The sequence below is a fragment of the Oncorhynchus kisutch genome, linkage group LG15 (assembly GCF_002021735.2).
Source record: "Oncorhynchus kisutch isolate 150728-3 linkage group LG15, Okis_V2, whole genome shotgun sequence".
NCBI lineage: Eukaryota > Metazoa > Chordata > Actinopteri > Salmoniformes > Salmonidae > Oncorhynchus > Oncorhynchus kisutch.
Genome location: NC_034188.2, coordinates 34,534,800 through 34,551,190, shown reverse-complemented (window position 1 = coordinate 34,551,190; position 16,391 = coordinate 34,534,800). Strand labels below are relative to the sequence as shown.

The 16,391-nt window shown below is 41.9% G+C and overlaps 1 protein-coding gene across 1 annotated transcript in view; it reads left to right on the top strand.

Moving 5' to 3' along the window:
• Positions 1-16,180, top strand: part of LOC109906020 (polycomb group RING finger protein 3) — a 32,669-nt gene extending 16,489 nt beyond the window's left edge. The window contains exons 7-10 of the mRNA XM_020503660.2: positions 3,512-3,603; positions 12,842-12,979; positions 14,653-14,733; positions 15,328-16,180. Coding sequence (XP_020359249.1) covers positions 3,512-3,603; positions 12,842-12,979; positions 14,653-14,733; positions 15,328-15,375 — 359 coding nt within the window. The 3' untranslated portion in view covers positions 15,376-16,180. The remainder of the gene's footprint in view (positions 1-3,511; positions 3,604-12,841; positions 12,980-14,652; positions 14,734-15,327) is intronic.
• Positions 16,181-16,391: the final 211 nt, after the last annotated feature.

The following is a 16,391-nucleotide window of genomic DNA, read 5'->3' as shown; positions in this document are numbered from 1 at the left end:
CCTGAGAGCCAAACCCCGGAGTGGGGAATGACATGAGTGTGCTAATGGACAGCTTCTATAATATCACCTTCACTTCAAGAGCACAAAAAGTGGCTTTCACTCTCATTTTATTTCTGTCTATTCCTTTCTTTCATGTTCTCTCTCTCACTTCTATCTCTCGCCCCCCCCCTTCTTTCTCTCTGTCACTCTCTCTCTCTCTCTCTGTCCCTCTCTCTCTCTCTCTCATACCTCTAACATTCTATTTCATTCTCTTTCATTCTCTCTCATATACACTGAGTGTACAGAACATTAGGGACACCCTCCTAATATTGAGTTGCAGCTCCTTTTGCCCTCAGAACAGCCTGAATTTGTTGGGGTCATTCACTCTACAAGGTGTCAAAGGACACCGTATATACCGTATACTGAGGTGTTTGGAAATAGCCACAGGATGGTTTGTCAATATTGTTGAAACTATTTATTTGAAATAGTTGACATTTTAAAATGTGTACATTTTCATATTTGTAGCAATGTTTTAAGTAAATACCTGCAGTCAACTAGTGCAGTGCGTTAGTAAATAAAGCAGATTGCTTTCTTATTTCACCTGTCACATTATTTTACATTATGAAGCTTACTTAGTTCCCAGCACAATTGAGCCAGTCACGTGTTTGTTTGTAAAAGCACAACAGGAGATTGACGAGTCACGTTTTATATCGAACGTCAACAGTGTTTGTTTTTTTTTGCTTCAAGAGTGATCAGGGACGTGTAACTATTCTTTTCATTCACAGAAAATACATTAGTGCAACACATTCAAAATAAAATAGCTTCATTTTTATCAGATGGCAACAGAAGTGCAACGCTATTTGGCTGGCAGCCGCAAGTAAATGAGCCCAAAAAATATTTCTAATGTTTAGGCCTATAGAGAGAATGTTGCCAACTACATTTCCTAATGTTTTGCTTAAAGTTAATCTTGCATTTTACCGGAGAAAAATAGGCTGGCTACACCGAGAGAAGTACAGGAGAAAAGAAGCGCTGTCTGCTGATAGAATGCTGTTCATGAATTCTCATTTGAGTTTAGAAGTGCAACTGAAGCACAAAATGAGTCTGATGCCGAGCAGAAATTACAATAAGAAGCCATTTAGATCTGTGTTCACAAAACGGGGGCAAGAAATGTCTTGTGTTCTTATATATTTTTTCCTTTGTGAAAAATGCTGCATTTCGTGTTAACACGACCCTTAAATTGAACATGCTATCTAAGTAAGTGGCTGGATTAATAAGGTGACGGGGCATCGTATTGTGTAAGCTTTCTGTCTTGTTTGAGAAGTCAAAGCCCTCTGGATGAGGTATTTGTAGAGCTGCCCAAAGCTTTCTTGATTTCCTTGTGTTTTTTTCTCCTCTGTTCTCGGTCTGCTCCTCCCCCCTCTCTTCTCTGAGCAGAGCAGGCAGGCCCGTTGCCCTAGCGACTCCAGACTTCACAGTCCACTCAAACACAGTGTGTAGACATGCTGCTGGAGAGCCAGTACTGCATCCTTCAAAACTTTGTTCATTTGCATAATGCCTCTCGTTCACATTCGCTTGAGAATTTTCAAACTCGCCAAAAATGACATTCGGCAGCTCCTACCTATTTATGTATAACATTATGAACTGGATTGACTGTCTTTGCAATTTGTTTATTTGTGTTTGAGCTCGTTAGCGTATTTAGCTAGCAGCTATTACTTGTGCTGATTTTGTTAGCATTCTGATAATAGATGCCCAATGGGATTTTTTACATTTTTTCGCGCCCTCTTATGTACTAAACCGGTAATACTGTAAATCCCGTGGTGAGAGAAGGACGGTATGACGATACCGCCCAACCTTGTCGAAACCATTCCACAGGGATTTTGGCCCATGTTGACTCCAATGCTTCCCACAGTTGTGTCAAGTTGACTGGATGTCCTTTGGATGGTGGGCCATTCTTGATACACATGAGAAACTGTTGAGCATGAAAAACCCAGCACTGTAGCAGTTCTTGACACACACAAACCGGTGCGCCTGGCACCTACTACCATACTCCGTTCAAAGGCACTTCAATCTTTTGTCTTGCGCTTTCACCCTCTGAATGGCACACATACACAATCCATGTCTCAATTGTCTCAAGGCTTAAAAATCCTTCTTTGTTTTGTATAGTCAGTGTGCATTAATGCCAAAGTCTCCATAAAGACCCACTTATGTGAAAAATCACATTAGTATTTTACATGCCAGCTCTTTATGACAATGTCCTCTGTGAGTGGTTTTTCGATGGTAAACAATGCTGTATGCTATGTAGAAGCTAATGAAAAAGAAAATGTTCTGTGACATATAGTGCTCAGATTAGCCCACTGGTTTCTTGTTTGTAAGACTTGATAATATCAGTGTCTTATTTCCTAGAATTGTTCCAAAATGGAAACAAAGTCCACCTTATACTTAGTGTCATTGAGTTATTTTCAGGTTGGCTGAAGGTGTATCATAACCAATTTGGCCTCACTTGAACAGTAATCACTCTGCTTACTCTTGAGATTAGCTCGGGCTAGTACAAGAGTGCTCTCAAGCCTCACTGTCAATCCCCTTTGGAATGTACCGCAGAGAGCAAATGGGAGAACAATAGAAGATGGTTAGGCCCCAGTCCCATCGCCAATCATAGAGAGGGAGAAAATGTTTGTCCACAAACAAGGGGCTAACCTAATCAACTGAGCTCAGATAATGGCCCCTCGCTTCGCCGGGACGGAATTGAAAACTCAGGGTATTGGGAGATTCTCAAGGCCCTCTCTGCCAAGGTCTTTTCCATCACAGTGAACCAAACATCCGGAGCCAACAGGTTTATTTAACAGGAGCTAGCCTCCCTCTCACCGCTCCACGCCTATTTTCCTCAGCTTAGCTATTTCGCTGTGTGTAGAAGCCTTATTTCTCTCTTCCTCTTGCCAGTGACCATCGGCCCTTACTTTATAATGACCTCTCTCCATCTCAATTTTCCTATTCCTCCATCTTTGCTCAAATGGTTCCCCAAGGCCAATTAAACCAGAGAAGAGGTCTGATTTTAGCCTCCTTGCAATCACAAATGCAAAAGATCAGTTTGCCTTCATTAAAAGGCCCCCCGATTTGGATGACCGCGCTCAGACGGTGGACAAATCAAGTAAACTGCTTGACGCGTTGGGCCACGTAAATTCCTAATAAATGTAATTCTACAGTTGAATGGATACAGGCCATTTGGTTCATTAGGTAAAAAGCCCCGTTTCTTGCCATCAGATGAGCATTGCTTGTGTTTAGTTAATAAAGAGAGCAGGTATGAAAGTCAATTATATCCAGTCGACTAGATTAAAGGTTGAACACACTCCCAAGTGATCCACTCTTGCCATTCACTCATAATTGTCTGGTAATCTTATATAGAGCCATGGCTGTATGAAGTAATATTCGTTAATGTGTTAAAACATTGAAATGATGAATATGGTAGATGGCGACTAAAATAAAGTCTTATTAGGCTTGACCACTATCTGTCGCTCCTCTCATTGGTTGACAACAGGTGAGGTGAAAACGGAGGACACGGCAAATAAGGAAACAGCAGAGGACAAACCGGAGGAGGAGGAGAACGATTATCACCGCAGCGATGAGCAGGTAGGTGGACGTCCACCACACACCGCCTTCATTTCCTGCAGGACAGGAAGGAGTCATCTCTGAGCTCATCTTTCATTTTCACTGTCCACGGTGCCATGAAATTACATCTGCTCAAGTGGAATCTCATAAAACATTATCCTAGGTTATAGGGGAATGTATTTTATACCATCTATTGCATTTTGCCTGTCGTTGCTCATCCAAATATTTATATGTATATATTCTTAGACCATTCCTTTACATAGATTTGTGTGTATTAGGTAGTTGTTGTGGAATTGTTAGATTACATGTTAGATATTGATGCACTGTCGGGACAAGAAGCACAAGCATTTCGCTACACTCGCAATAACATCTGCTAACCATGTGTATGTGACCAATAAAATTAGATTTGATTTGATTTAGGTGAACTATTTTGTAATGACCAGTTCACTACATGGTAGGCCTATGGTTGTTTTGAGTCGTATATCCACAAGTAGACAACCCAGCATGCCGCACATACAGCTCATTTGAAATACGGAAGGGTTTTTACACGAATTTCGTCTTGATGATCATTTGTATTCCAGTACATTCTCAGCTCTGTGGACAATATCAATAATGCAGAGAGCTTTTATTGTCTCTGCTCGTCGCCATTGTATTCACAAACAGTATTTTCCAGAAAAGAGCCGCCGTACACGCGTCACCACTATATAGCTTCAGGTGATTGGCTGTTTAACATGTAGCTATTGTCTCCGTAAAGAAAAGATCAACATGTTTTTGAAAAAACACGCAGTGTCGACTTGCAGCCAAGCGCCACGTCCTCTCTACTTGGCCGGGAGATTGTACCAGAGGTCAAAGGTCCCGCTCTTTTGGTATTCAGGCAGAGGTGTGGAGTGTTGAACGAATAGCTAATAGAGCTGCTAAGCTTTGTGAGCAGAATACACGGAGGGGAGAACTGCTGTCCAGCGTCATGTGAGGCACGGGAGAAAGGGAGCGGGTGAAAAGGAGACAGTGGGGGGAGGATGTGAGAAAGAGATAAAAGAAAAAAAGATTTGGAGGGTCGAGATAGAAGCCCTTTAAGACTCCGTGGGTGAGAGAGTCTGCTAAAATGACATGGCTGCTATGGAATTGTGGAGGAGATGAAGAAGCGCGTGAGTGAAAAGGATGGATAGAAGGAGGTCAAATCAAATTTGATTTGTCACATACACATGGTTAGCCGATGTTAATGCGAGTGTAGCAAAATGCTTGTGCTTCTAGTTCCTGACCATGCGGTAATATCTAACAAGTAATCCGAACCTAACAATTTCAGGTGAAGAGAGGAATGAGAAACAGAGAGATCAGGTCAATGGGGAGAGAAAGAGAGATCACAGAGGAGGGAGGTTATGCAGAAAGGGACGAATTGATAATCGAAAAAAGAACAGAAACAAAAGATGGTGAGGACGGATAACGCAATTGTCTTATAGGCAATGTTAAGATTCGTTACTCGGAATAGTAATATATGAAATATTATTTGTTATATTAGTTATTTCTTTACGCCGTTCATTCAGTACAGATAAGCAAACTTTTAGATTTACTTTGTGATTTTCGCCATTGTTTGGTATTGTTTGTCCTTAATAAGTAATCCCTTTGATTTGATGCTTTATATTTCAATGCGTTATTATGTGCAGGATCGGTCTGACAGTTTGCATTCGCCGTCATTTAACCCACACGTCATTTGAGTTTTGAATGACATTTATCAGACATTTCTATTGTTTTTATGGACATTGCTATAGAACACTTGGAAACGTTATTTATGGATATTTTGGTTATTATAATGTGCATATACAGTGGGGCAAAAAAGTATTTAGCCAGCCACCAATTGTGCAAGTTCTCCCACTTAAAAAGATGAGAGATGCCTGTCATTTTCATCATAGGTACACTTCAACTATGACAGACAAAATGAGAGAAAAAAATCCAGAAAATCGCATTGTAGGATTTGTTATGAATTTATTTGCAAATTATGGTGGAAAATAAGTATTTGGTCACCTACAAACAAGCAAGATTTCTGGCTCTCACAGACCTGTAACTTCTTCTTTAAGAGGCTCCTCTGTCCTCCACTCATTACCTGTATTAATGGCACCTGTTTGAACTTGTTATCAGTATAAAATACACCTGTCCACAACCTCAAACAGTCACACTCCAAACTCCACTATGGCCAAGACCAAAGAGCTGTCAAAGGACACCAGAAACAAAATTGTAGACCTGCACCAGGCTGGGAAGACTGAATCTGCAATAGGTAAGCAGCGTGGTTCGAAGAAATCAACTGTGGGAGCAATTATTAGGAAATGGAAGACATACAAGACCACTGATAATCTCCCTCGATCTGGGGCTCCACGCAAGATCTCACCCTGTGGGGTCAAAATGATCACAAGAACAGTGAACAAAAATCCCAGAACCACACGGGGGGACCTAGTGAATGACCTGCAGAGAGCTGGGACCAAAGTAACAAAGCCTACCATCAGTAACACACTACGCCGCCAGGGACTCAAATCCTGCAGTGCCAGACGTGTCCCCCTGCTTAAGCCAGTACATGTCCAGGCCCGTCTGAAGTTTGCTAGAGAGCATTTGGATGATCCAGAAGAAGATTGGGAGAATGTCATATGGTCAGATGAAACCAAAATAGAACCTTTTGGTAAAAACTCAACTCGTCGTGTTTGGAGGACAAAGAATGCTGAGTTGCATCCAAAGAACACCATACCTACTGTGAAGCATGGGGGTGGAAACATCATGCTTTGGGGCTGTTTTTCTGCAAAGGGACCAGGACGACTGATCCGTGTAAAGGAAAGAATGAATGGGGCCATGTATCGTGAGATTTTGAGTGAAAACCTCCTTCCATCAGCAAGGGCATTGAAGATGAAACGTGGCTGGGTCTTTCAGCATGACAATGATCCCAAACACACCGCCCGGGCAACGAAGGAGTGGCTTCGTAAGAAGCATTTCAAGGTCCTGGAGTGGCCTAGCCAGTCTCCAGATCTCAACCCCATAGAAAATCTTTGGAGGGAGTTGAAAGTCGGTGTTGCCCAGCAACAGGAATGGGCCAAAATACCAGCAACAGTGTGTGAAAACCTTGTGAAGACTTACAGAAAACTTTTGACCTCTGTCATTGCCAACAAAGGGTATATAACAAAGTATAGAGATAAACTTTTGTTATTGATCAAATACTTATTTTCCACCATAATTTGCAAATAAATTCATAAAAATCCTACAATGTGATCTTCAGGATTTTTTTTCTTCTCATTTTGTCTGTCATAGTTGAAGTGTACCTATGATGAAAATTACAGGCCTCTCTCATATTTTTAAGTGGGAGAACTTGCACAATTGGTGGCTGACTAAATACTATTTGCACCACTGTATGTCTCTTCTTTCACCCATTTTTGCTGAACAATTCCATTTCAATATAGGCTACAAGCGTTTCTCCATTCAGTGTTTCAGAACATGATTGGAGAATGGTGCTCGTTTAATAAAGTTAGATCAAAGCTGAATGTCTGCAAGATCACATAATGATAGTGTTCTACATCGTCTAACCGAATAGTATAACGTTACTGTAAATAAAAAAAACTGCACATTTTATTATGAGATGGTAAGATGAAACAAAACACATGCCAACCATTTGATATCAATCAGTTTCATGAGAATATGCATTTAGATCTCGAGTGATGTTGCATGAATGATGTTGCATGGACATTTCACTGGTAAAACTTGAAGAATAAGCCTGTCATTTACGATTGACAGTGATAAATGTGAATGGAGGGTGAGCACATACAGTTAAAGTCGGATGTTTACATACACTTAGGTTGGAATCATTAAAACTTGTCTTTCAACCACTTCACAAATTTCTTGTTAATAAACCATAGTTTTGGCAAGTCGGTTGGGACATCTACTTTGCGCATCACACAAGTGACACAAAAATTGTTTTTGGACCTATTTTCAGTGGGTCAGAAGTTTACATACACTAAGTTGACTGTGCCTTTAAACAACTTGGAAAATTCCAGAAAAGGATATAATGGCTTTAGAAGCTTCTGCAAGGATAATTGAACTCATTTGAGTCAATTGGAGGTGTACCTGTGAAGGCCTACCTTCAAACTCATTACCTCTTTGCTTGACATCATGGGAAAATCAAAAGAAATCAGCCTCGACCTCAGAAAAGAAATTGTAGACCTGCATAAGTCTGGTTCATCCTTGGGAGCAATTTCCAAATGCCTGAAGGTACCACGTTCATCTGTACAAACAATAGTATGCAAGTATAAACACCATGGGACCACGCAGCCGTCATACCACTCAGGAAGGAGAGGTGTACTTTGGTGTGAAAAATGCAAATCAATTCCAGAACAACAGCCAAGTACCTTGTGAAGATACTGGAGGAAACAGATATAAAATTATCTATATCCACAGTAAAACAAGTCCTATATCGACATAACCTGAAAGGCCACTCAGCAAGGAAGAAGCCACTGCTCCAAAAAAAGCCCGACTGGCCTCCCAGGTGGCACAGTGATCTAGGGCACTAAATCGCAGCGCTAGCTGTGCCACCAGAGACTCTGGGTTCACGCCCAGGCTCTGCCGCAGCCGGCCGCGACTGGGAGGTCCGTGGGTCGACGCACAATTGGCCTAGCGTCGTCCGGGTTAGGGAGGGTTTGGCCGGTAGGGATATCCTTGTCTCATTGCGTGCCAGCGACTCCTGTGGCGGGCCGGGCGCAGTACACACTAACCAAGGTCGCCAGGTGCACGGTGTTTCCTCCGACACATTGGTGTGGCTGGCTTCCGGGCTGGATGCGCGCTGTGTTAAGAAGCAGTGCGGCTTGGTTGGGTTGTGTTTCGGAGGACGCATGACTTTCGACCTTCGTCTCTCCCGAGCCCGTACGGGAGTTGTAGCGATGAGACAAGATAGTAACTACTAATAATTGGATACTACGAAATTGGGGAGAAAAAAGCCAGACTATGGTTGGAACTGCACATGGGGACAAAGATCATATTTTTTGGAGAAATTTCCTCTGGGCTGATGAAACAAAAATAGAATTGTTTGGCCATAATGACCATCGTTATCTTAGGAGGAAAAAGGAGGAGGCTTGCAAGCCGAAGAACACCATCCCAACTGTGAAGCATGGGGGTGACAGCATCATGTTGTGGGGGTGCTTTGCTGCAGGAGGGCCTGGTGTACTTCACAAAATAAATGGCAAAATTATGTGGATATATTTAAGCAACATCTCAAGACATCAGTCAGGAAGTTAAAGCTTGGTCGCAAATGGGTCTTCCAAATGGACAATGACCTCAAGCATACTTCCAAAGTTGTGGCAAAAAGGACAACAATGTCAAGGTATTCTTTAAAAAAAAATGTTTTCCCCTATTTCAGTAGGTTAGTAGTTACTATCTTGTCTCATCACTACAACTCCCATACAGGCTCAGGAGAGACGAAGGTCTCTCTCAACACAGCACGCATCCAACCCAGAAGCACCAATGTGTCAGAGAAAACACTGTGCACCTAGCGACCTGGTCAGCGCATACTGTGCCCGGACCACCACAGGAGTCGCTAGTGCGCGATGAGACAAGGATATCCCTATCGGCCAAACCCTCCCTAACAAGGCTAGGCCAATTGTGTGTCACCCCATGGATTTCCCAGTCACGGCCAGCTGCAACAGAGCTTTGGCTCGAACCCAGAGTCTCTGGTGGCACAGCTAGCACTGCGATGCAGTGCCTTAGACCACTGCGCCACCTGGGAGGCCTGGCTATCACAGTTCTGACCTCAATCCTATAGAAATTTTGTGGGCAGAACTGAAAAAGCATGTGTGAGCAAGGAAGCCTACAAATCAGACCCAGTTACACCAGCTCTGTCAGGAGGAATGGGACAAAATTCACCCAACATTTTGTGGGAAGCTTGTGGAAGGCTACCTAAAATGTTTGACCCAAGTTAAACAATTTAAAGGCAATTGCCTCTACTATTATTCTTACATTTGTCATTCTTAAAATAAAGTGGTGATCCTAACTGACCTAATACATGGAATTTTTACAAGGATTAACTGTCAGGAATTGTGAAAAACTGAGTTTAAATGTATTTGGCTAAGGTGTATGTAAACTTCTGACTTCAACTGTAAGTTGAGGTAAAGAAACCGAGGGTATAACATGCCAGTAGAGACTTGATTCTGAAAGTAACGTTACTTGAAAAAGTAACTGTAATAATGCTACAATATTTGAACACAAGTAACTTGTTATATTATTCATAAAAGTAATAGATTACTGTAACGCGTTACCCCCAACACTGCTTATAAGTGTGAATTTTGAACAGCCACTCAACCCTATTTGGTAATAGTAATAACAGCAGGAGAGGGCTATGCATGGATGGTTTTTGGACTTCTTCCGCCATGTCTGCTGGGTGACCTTCTAAAGGTTGACCTTGGGGTGGGGAGGGAAGCCAAGGCAGCCTAATGAAAGCAGCACAACACTGAAATTGAAAAGAGGAAGAACCATGAAAGCAACATTTAGCAGAGTAATGAACGTCTGCTCACGTTGGCAGAGGCACAAAGGTTTGAATTTTCACATCCAGGATATACAGACAATGGAATGAGTGTATTCGGTGTTAGTTATTTTCAAGTGAAATGAGCTCCCAATTAAAAAAGATACACGGACACTGCTTGATAATGTGATAAAATGATTTTTAGAAAGACATGACATCAGAATATATAACTCCATGTTCTTGTATGGTGATTTTGGGATGCTAAATATGGACACACAGTTGAATTCGGAAGTTTACATACACTTAGGTTGGAATCATCAAACCTTGTTTTTCAACAACTCCACACATTTCTTGTTAACAAACTATAGTTTTTGCAAGTCGGTTAGGACATCTACTTTGTGCATACCACAATTACTTTTTCCAACAATTATTGTTTACAGACACATTATTTCACTTATAATTCACTGTATCACAATACCAGTGGGTCAGAAGTTTACATACACTAAGTTGACTGTGCCTTTAAACAACTTGGACAATTCCAGAAAAGGATTTAATGGCTTTAGAAGCTTCTGCCATGCTAATTGACATAATTTGAGTCAATTGGAGGTGTACCTGTGGATGTATTTCAAGGCCTACCTTCAAACTCAGTGCCTCTTTGCTTGACACCATGGGAAAATCAAAAGAAATCAGCCAAGACCTCAGAAAAGTCTGGTTCATCCTTGGGAGCAATTTCCAAACATCTGAAGTTACCATGTTCATCTGTACAAACAATAGTATGCAAGTATAAACACCATGTGACCACGCAGCCGTCATACCACTCAGGAAGGAGACACGTTCTGTCTCATAGAGATGAACATACTTTGATGCGAAAAGTGCAAATCAATTCCAGAACAACAGCAAAGGGCCTTGTGAAGATGCTGGAGGAGACAGGTACAAAGGTATCTATATCCACAGTAAAATGAGTCCTATATCGACATAACCTGAAAGGCCTCTCAGCAAGGAAGAAGCCACTGCTCCAAAACCGCCATAAAAAAGCCAGACTGCACGTGGACAAAGATCATACTTTTTCAAGAAATAGAAGAACACCATCCCAACTGTGAAGCATGGGGGTGGCGGCATCATGTTGTGGAGGTGCTTTGCTGCAGGAGGGTCTTGTGCACTTCACAAAATAAATGGCATCATGAGGGAGGAAAATTATGTGGATATATTGAAGCAACATCTTAAGACATCAGTCAGGAAGTTAAAGCTTGGTCGCAAATGGGTCTTCCAAATGGACAATGACCCCAAGCATACTTCAAACGTTGTGGCAAAATGGCTTAAGGACAACAAAGTCAAGGTATTGGAGTGGCCATCACAAAGCCATGACCTCAATCCCATAGAACATTTGTGGGCAGAACTGAAAAAAGCTGACTCAGTTACACCAGCTCTGTCAGGAGGAATGGGCCAAAATTCACCCAACTTATTGTGGGAAGCTTGTGGAAGGCTACCCCAAATACTAATTGAGTGTATGTAAACTTCTGACCCACTAGGAATGTGATGAAAGAAATAAAAGCTGAAATAAATGATTCTCTCTACTATTATTCTGACATTTCACATTCTTAAAATAAAGTGATGATCCTAACTGACCTAAGACAGGGACTTTTTACTAGGATTAAATGCCAGGAATTGTGAACAACTGAGTTTAAATGTATTTGGCTGAGGTTTATGTAAACTTCCAACTTCGACTGTAACTGTTTCACTGGAATATAAATGTAACATATTTAATAATCTCCCTAAAAGCCATTGAATCTATCAAGCCATTTTTTGTTCTTAAAAAATCGATACCTGCTATTCGCTACAAAGCTCAAAAAGAGTGAAACGGGGTGGTGCTCCAAAAACCTTCATTTACTCAATGCCTTACGCTATTGCATTAGTCATATCTGTGAATTTGCTCCGAGTCATACCAGCGCGGCAGTTCCCTAATGGTTCCACTAATGTAACGGCCCTGAAGACTGCTGCCGAACTACCATTAACTCTCAGTGCCTCACTCTCTCAATGGAAAGCTTTTGTTTGCATCACAATGTTCCCCTCATTGTTTGTTCCATTGAAAACCAACCATTTACACTTTACAGCAGTCTTTACACTTTACAGCAGTCTTTACACTTTACAGCAGTCTTTACACTTCACAGCAGTCTTTACACTTTACAGCGGTCTTTACACTTTACAGCAGTCTTTACACTTTACAGCAGTCTTTGCTTTCGATAGGTTCCATTGCCGCTGACTATTTATTCGCGGATGATTTTCCACATTTGAGCATAACTCTGGAGACCCGTGTTTTTACTGGCTCTGTTGATGTTTTAGGGAGAAAGACAGGGGTTGCTAATGCCATCTGTTTCTATTAATGCATCCCTGGGTCTCCAGAAATCACCTGAAAATGGCAGTATAAAGCCACTTTACCAGGGCACTTTGTCTGTCTCTGCGCCAGTCAGAGGGAGAGGCCTAATGCTGGTAATGCAACGTGACTCCTTCAGGCACAGACTTGCCAAGCCACCTGCGGTACGGTCTTCACTTGCCATGCTTCAAAAGTGTGCCACTCTCCATCTCCTGGCTTCTTGAGAGAATGCCATGGCATACAGTCACCATGGGAGACAGCAAGTCTCATGTGGAATGGTATTTCCAACGTAGTGGTTGATATCACTTTCATGTACAGTATTTGCAGAATACTGAGAAGCCTGGAAGGAAAATTCAAGTGCCACCTCAGCCATTTTTTAAATGCGTGTTCATTTGTCTTCCCTCCTGCAGGTCAGCATCTGTTTGGAGTGCAACAGCAGCAAGCTCCGTGGCCTGAAGCGCAAGTGGATCCGCTGCTCGGCGCAAGCCACGGTCCTTCACCTCAAGAAATTCATCGCCAAAAAGCTTAACCTGACATCGTTCAATGAGGTATGGCTAACCCACTTTAAGGCAAGGGGGGGGGGGGGATTTTCCTGCAGTAAGGCGAATTTGAGCTTGTCTAGTGACGAAGGACCTCTTTTTAAGGAGGCCCCAAGATGTAGTTTTGACTAGCCGTCTCTTTAAGCCCTTCCCATGCACTTTAAACTGAAAGATGATCCCTTTTAACAAGGCGTTCTTGGTTCTCTCAAGGCAGTGCATTTGTTTGCCTCATCACATACACTATCCAATCCTCTTCCTCCGCTGTCATTATTCTTCACAAAGCTTTTGCCATTCACCTTATGTTCTGGGGAAAATATGCCCTTGTAATATAATTTGCTTTCTGTCTTTTCATTGTGAGTCGCCTGTCACAACTGTATGCGGGAGATGTGATGTAACTTTTAAGCCGGTGTTCAATTAGCCTTTTATCTCGTATCTGTCTGTCTTGAAGATGTGTGTGTGTGTGTGTGTGTGTGTGTGTGTGTGTGTGTGTGTGTGTGTGTGTGTGTGCGTGCGTGCGTGCGTGCGTGCGTGCGTGCGTGCGTGCGTGCGTGCGTGCGTGCGTGTGTGATGTCTTCAAAGCGTATGTTTCCATCACCAACGTCCGTGACGCAATACAGCTGTCAGCTGCTCTGTTGTTGTCTATTGAATATCAAGAGCCGTTTTTCATTCAAAATCTATTTTCAACACTAAACATAGAGGTCTACGTCAACAGTCCCTGCTGTGTCAAAGCACAGCGCGTCGATTTCCCATGGGTTATATTTATATCTATAGGATAATTGGAGCATCCATCTTAATATTTCAGCAGACCTCACCAGGCCATGGAGAACAGTATAAATTAAATCACTGTACCTCACTAAGCCATAGAGAAGAGTATTCGACCACATGAGCTGAATGCGTTGCGTCACCCACACCATGTGTTTCATAAGGTTTTATTTGTTTTCAAACTTGTTGCCATGTCCCTCAGCGCCCAAACACATGTACGCATGGGGAGAGGGAATGTGTTATGTTATTAATGACATTATCAACAATGGAATAAATACTCTAATACATGCTGTCTATTATTGCTGTAACTCTTGCTGTGGCAAGACGGTTTTACTCTGTTACCAAGATAAAATAACATCAAGGCAAAAGCAATGTCTCTCAGTTAGAAGGAAGAGCCAGCTACCAGTAGGTGCTGCTGTGGCAGTGCTGCTTCACACTGGCTTCCTCTCCTCCTCTCTCCCCCTCAGCCCCTCAGTGTCTGTGTTGGGGAGAGTATTGATTGGCCGAATGCAGATGCGGGCAGCCGCCTCACAGAATATCAATGTTTAATCCACGGAGGAGGAGTGGATTGGCCAGGAAGTCTTTGATTCTATTGGCTACAATGAAGGTTTTTGTGCTTTTCCAAAAGACCCCCATGCGCAAGGTGCTAAGGGCCCACCGGCAAATGTACTTTTCCGTCTTTGTTTCCTCTCAAAGAAATGTAGATATTTTGACAGCACAGAGAGACCTCAAGTCTGCATCAGGAGGACAATATATAAAATATAATCAAAGCAGTGCCTGTGTCTGACCGTGTGGTGGTTACAGCACACGCATTACACACTCCTAAGGTTAAAGGTATTCATTCTCTATATGCAGTGCAGCGGATTTCCCTTCCAGTGAATTGTTAATAAATGCATCATTCTTATATCTCCCATTCACAGCTGGACATTTTATGCAATGAGGAAATCTTGGGAAAGGACCACACTTTGAAATTTGTTGTCGTGACAAGATGGAGATTTAAGGTAATACTTATAAAAGAGTATGGGGTAGAATAAGTCTACTAAAATATTGCTTTTCCGGTTCTGTTGAATCTATGTTTTCTGCGTAGATCATCCACAGAGTTGCATGCTGATAAGCTGTGCACACACACACACGTCTCGGTGGAGAGGACAGCTTGCTCTCCAGAACTATTTAGAGACCTTTTCTCTCACGATGTGCTATGGTGACACAAAACCCAGAGATGACTGGAAGTGAATGTTACGATCAGAGCTTGTCATTTTAAACCCCAATGTTTTATACTAGGGGCTATGATAAGGATATAATCAAAGGAGTAGCCTATCTATCTCTGTCTGTGTTGAGAAGGACATTTTTCCAGCTGTATTGTTTTATACTAGGGGCTATGATAAGGATATAATCAAAGGAGTAGCCTATCTATCTCTGTCTGTGTTGAGAAGGACATTTTTCCAGCTGTATTGTTTTATACTAGGGGCTATGATAAGGATATAATCAAAGGAGTAGCCTATCTATCTCTGTCTGTGTTGAGAAGGACATCTTTCCAGCTGTATTGTTTTCAGTCAGTTAGTCTTTATTTGTCATTTGTTTTGTTTGCATTCCAGAAATCCCCCCTCCTGCTGCATTACAGACCCAAAATGGATTTGCTGTAGTCGGACAGAACGGTTGTTTTGGCCCAGTGGCCCAGAACTGTGCAACGTACTATTTATGCAGAGACGATCAATCCCAACACCAAGCAAACACACCAGATCAGAAGTCCACACAAGCCAGCAAACAACAAACCCCAGCACAGATACTGCACCACTGGCGGGTTTAGATCAAAAAACAACCCTTTTTTGTCCGCTATACATCCTAGATATGTGAAAGATTTGAGAGAAAAAAGCATATATTTATACTTTTGTACAGATGAGACATGGAACCAAGACACTACTGGTGCTCTGTTTACACATGAACAAGATGTCGGGGAATCGTGTGCCCATATTGTTTTTTTTTTTCCGACAGACTTCACTCCTCCGACCCTCATTGACTGATAAAAAGGCGAGGACGAGTATTTTTAACAGTTCATTTTATTTTTCAGGTTACACTCAAACGAGTCTTGGGAGCAAAGAAAGTATATACATTTATATATAATAAGACATTGTTTCAAAGCTGTTTATTGCATTGTTGTATTGTTCTCTGATTTATTTTTTTATTTTACTTTAAAATTGCTTCGGGTTTGCTGAAGGTTGATTGTGAATAGGGGATGTACTAATTTATGTTCTATATACCAATATTGTACATAAAATGTCATTATGAGAGAGATTGAAAGGAGTAAGAAAGATACTTAAGATTGTTAGGAAAGGTCCACAGAAGTGCTTCAGTACGGTGCATTCGGAAAGTATTCAGACCCTTTGACTTTTCCCACATTTTGCTATGTTAGTCCACATAAATCTACACACAATACCCCAAACAGCTTTTTAGATATTTTTGCAAATGTATTATAAATAAAAAACAGAAATACCTTATTTACATAAGTATTCAGACTTGCTATTAGTTTCGAAATTGAGACAGGATTGTGTCGAGGCCCAGATCTGGGGAATGGTACCAAATTATGCAGCATTGAAGGTCCCCAAGAACACAGTGGCCTCCATCATTCTTAAATGGAAGAAGTTTTGAACCACCAAGACTC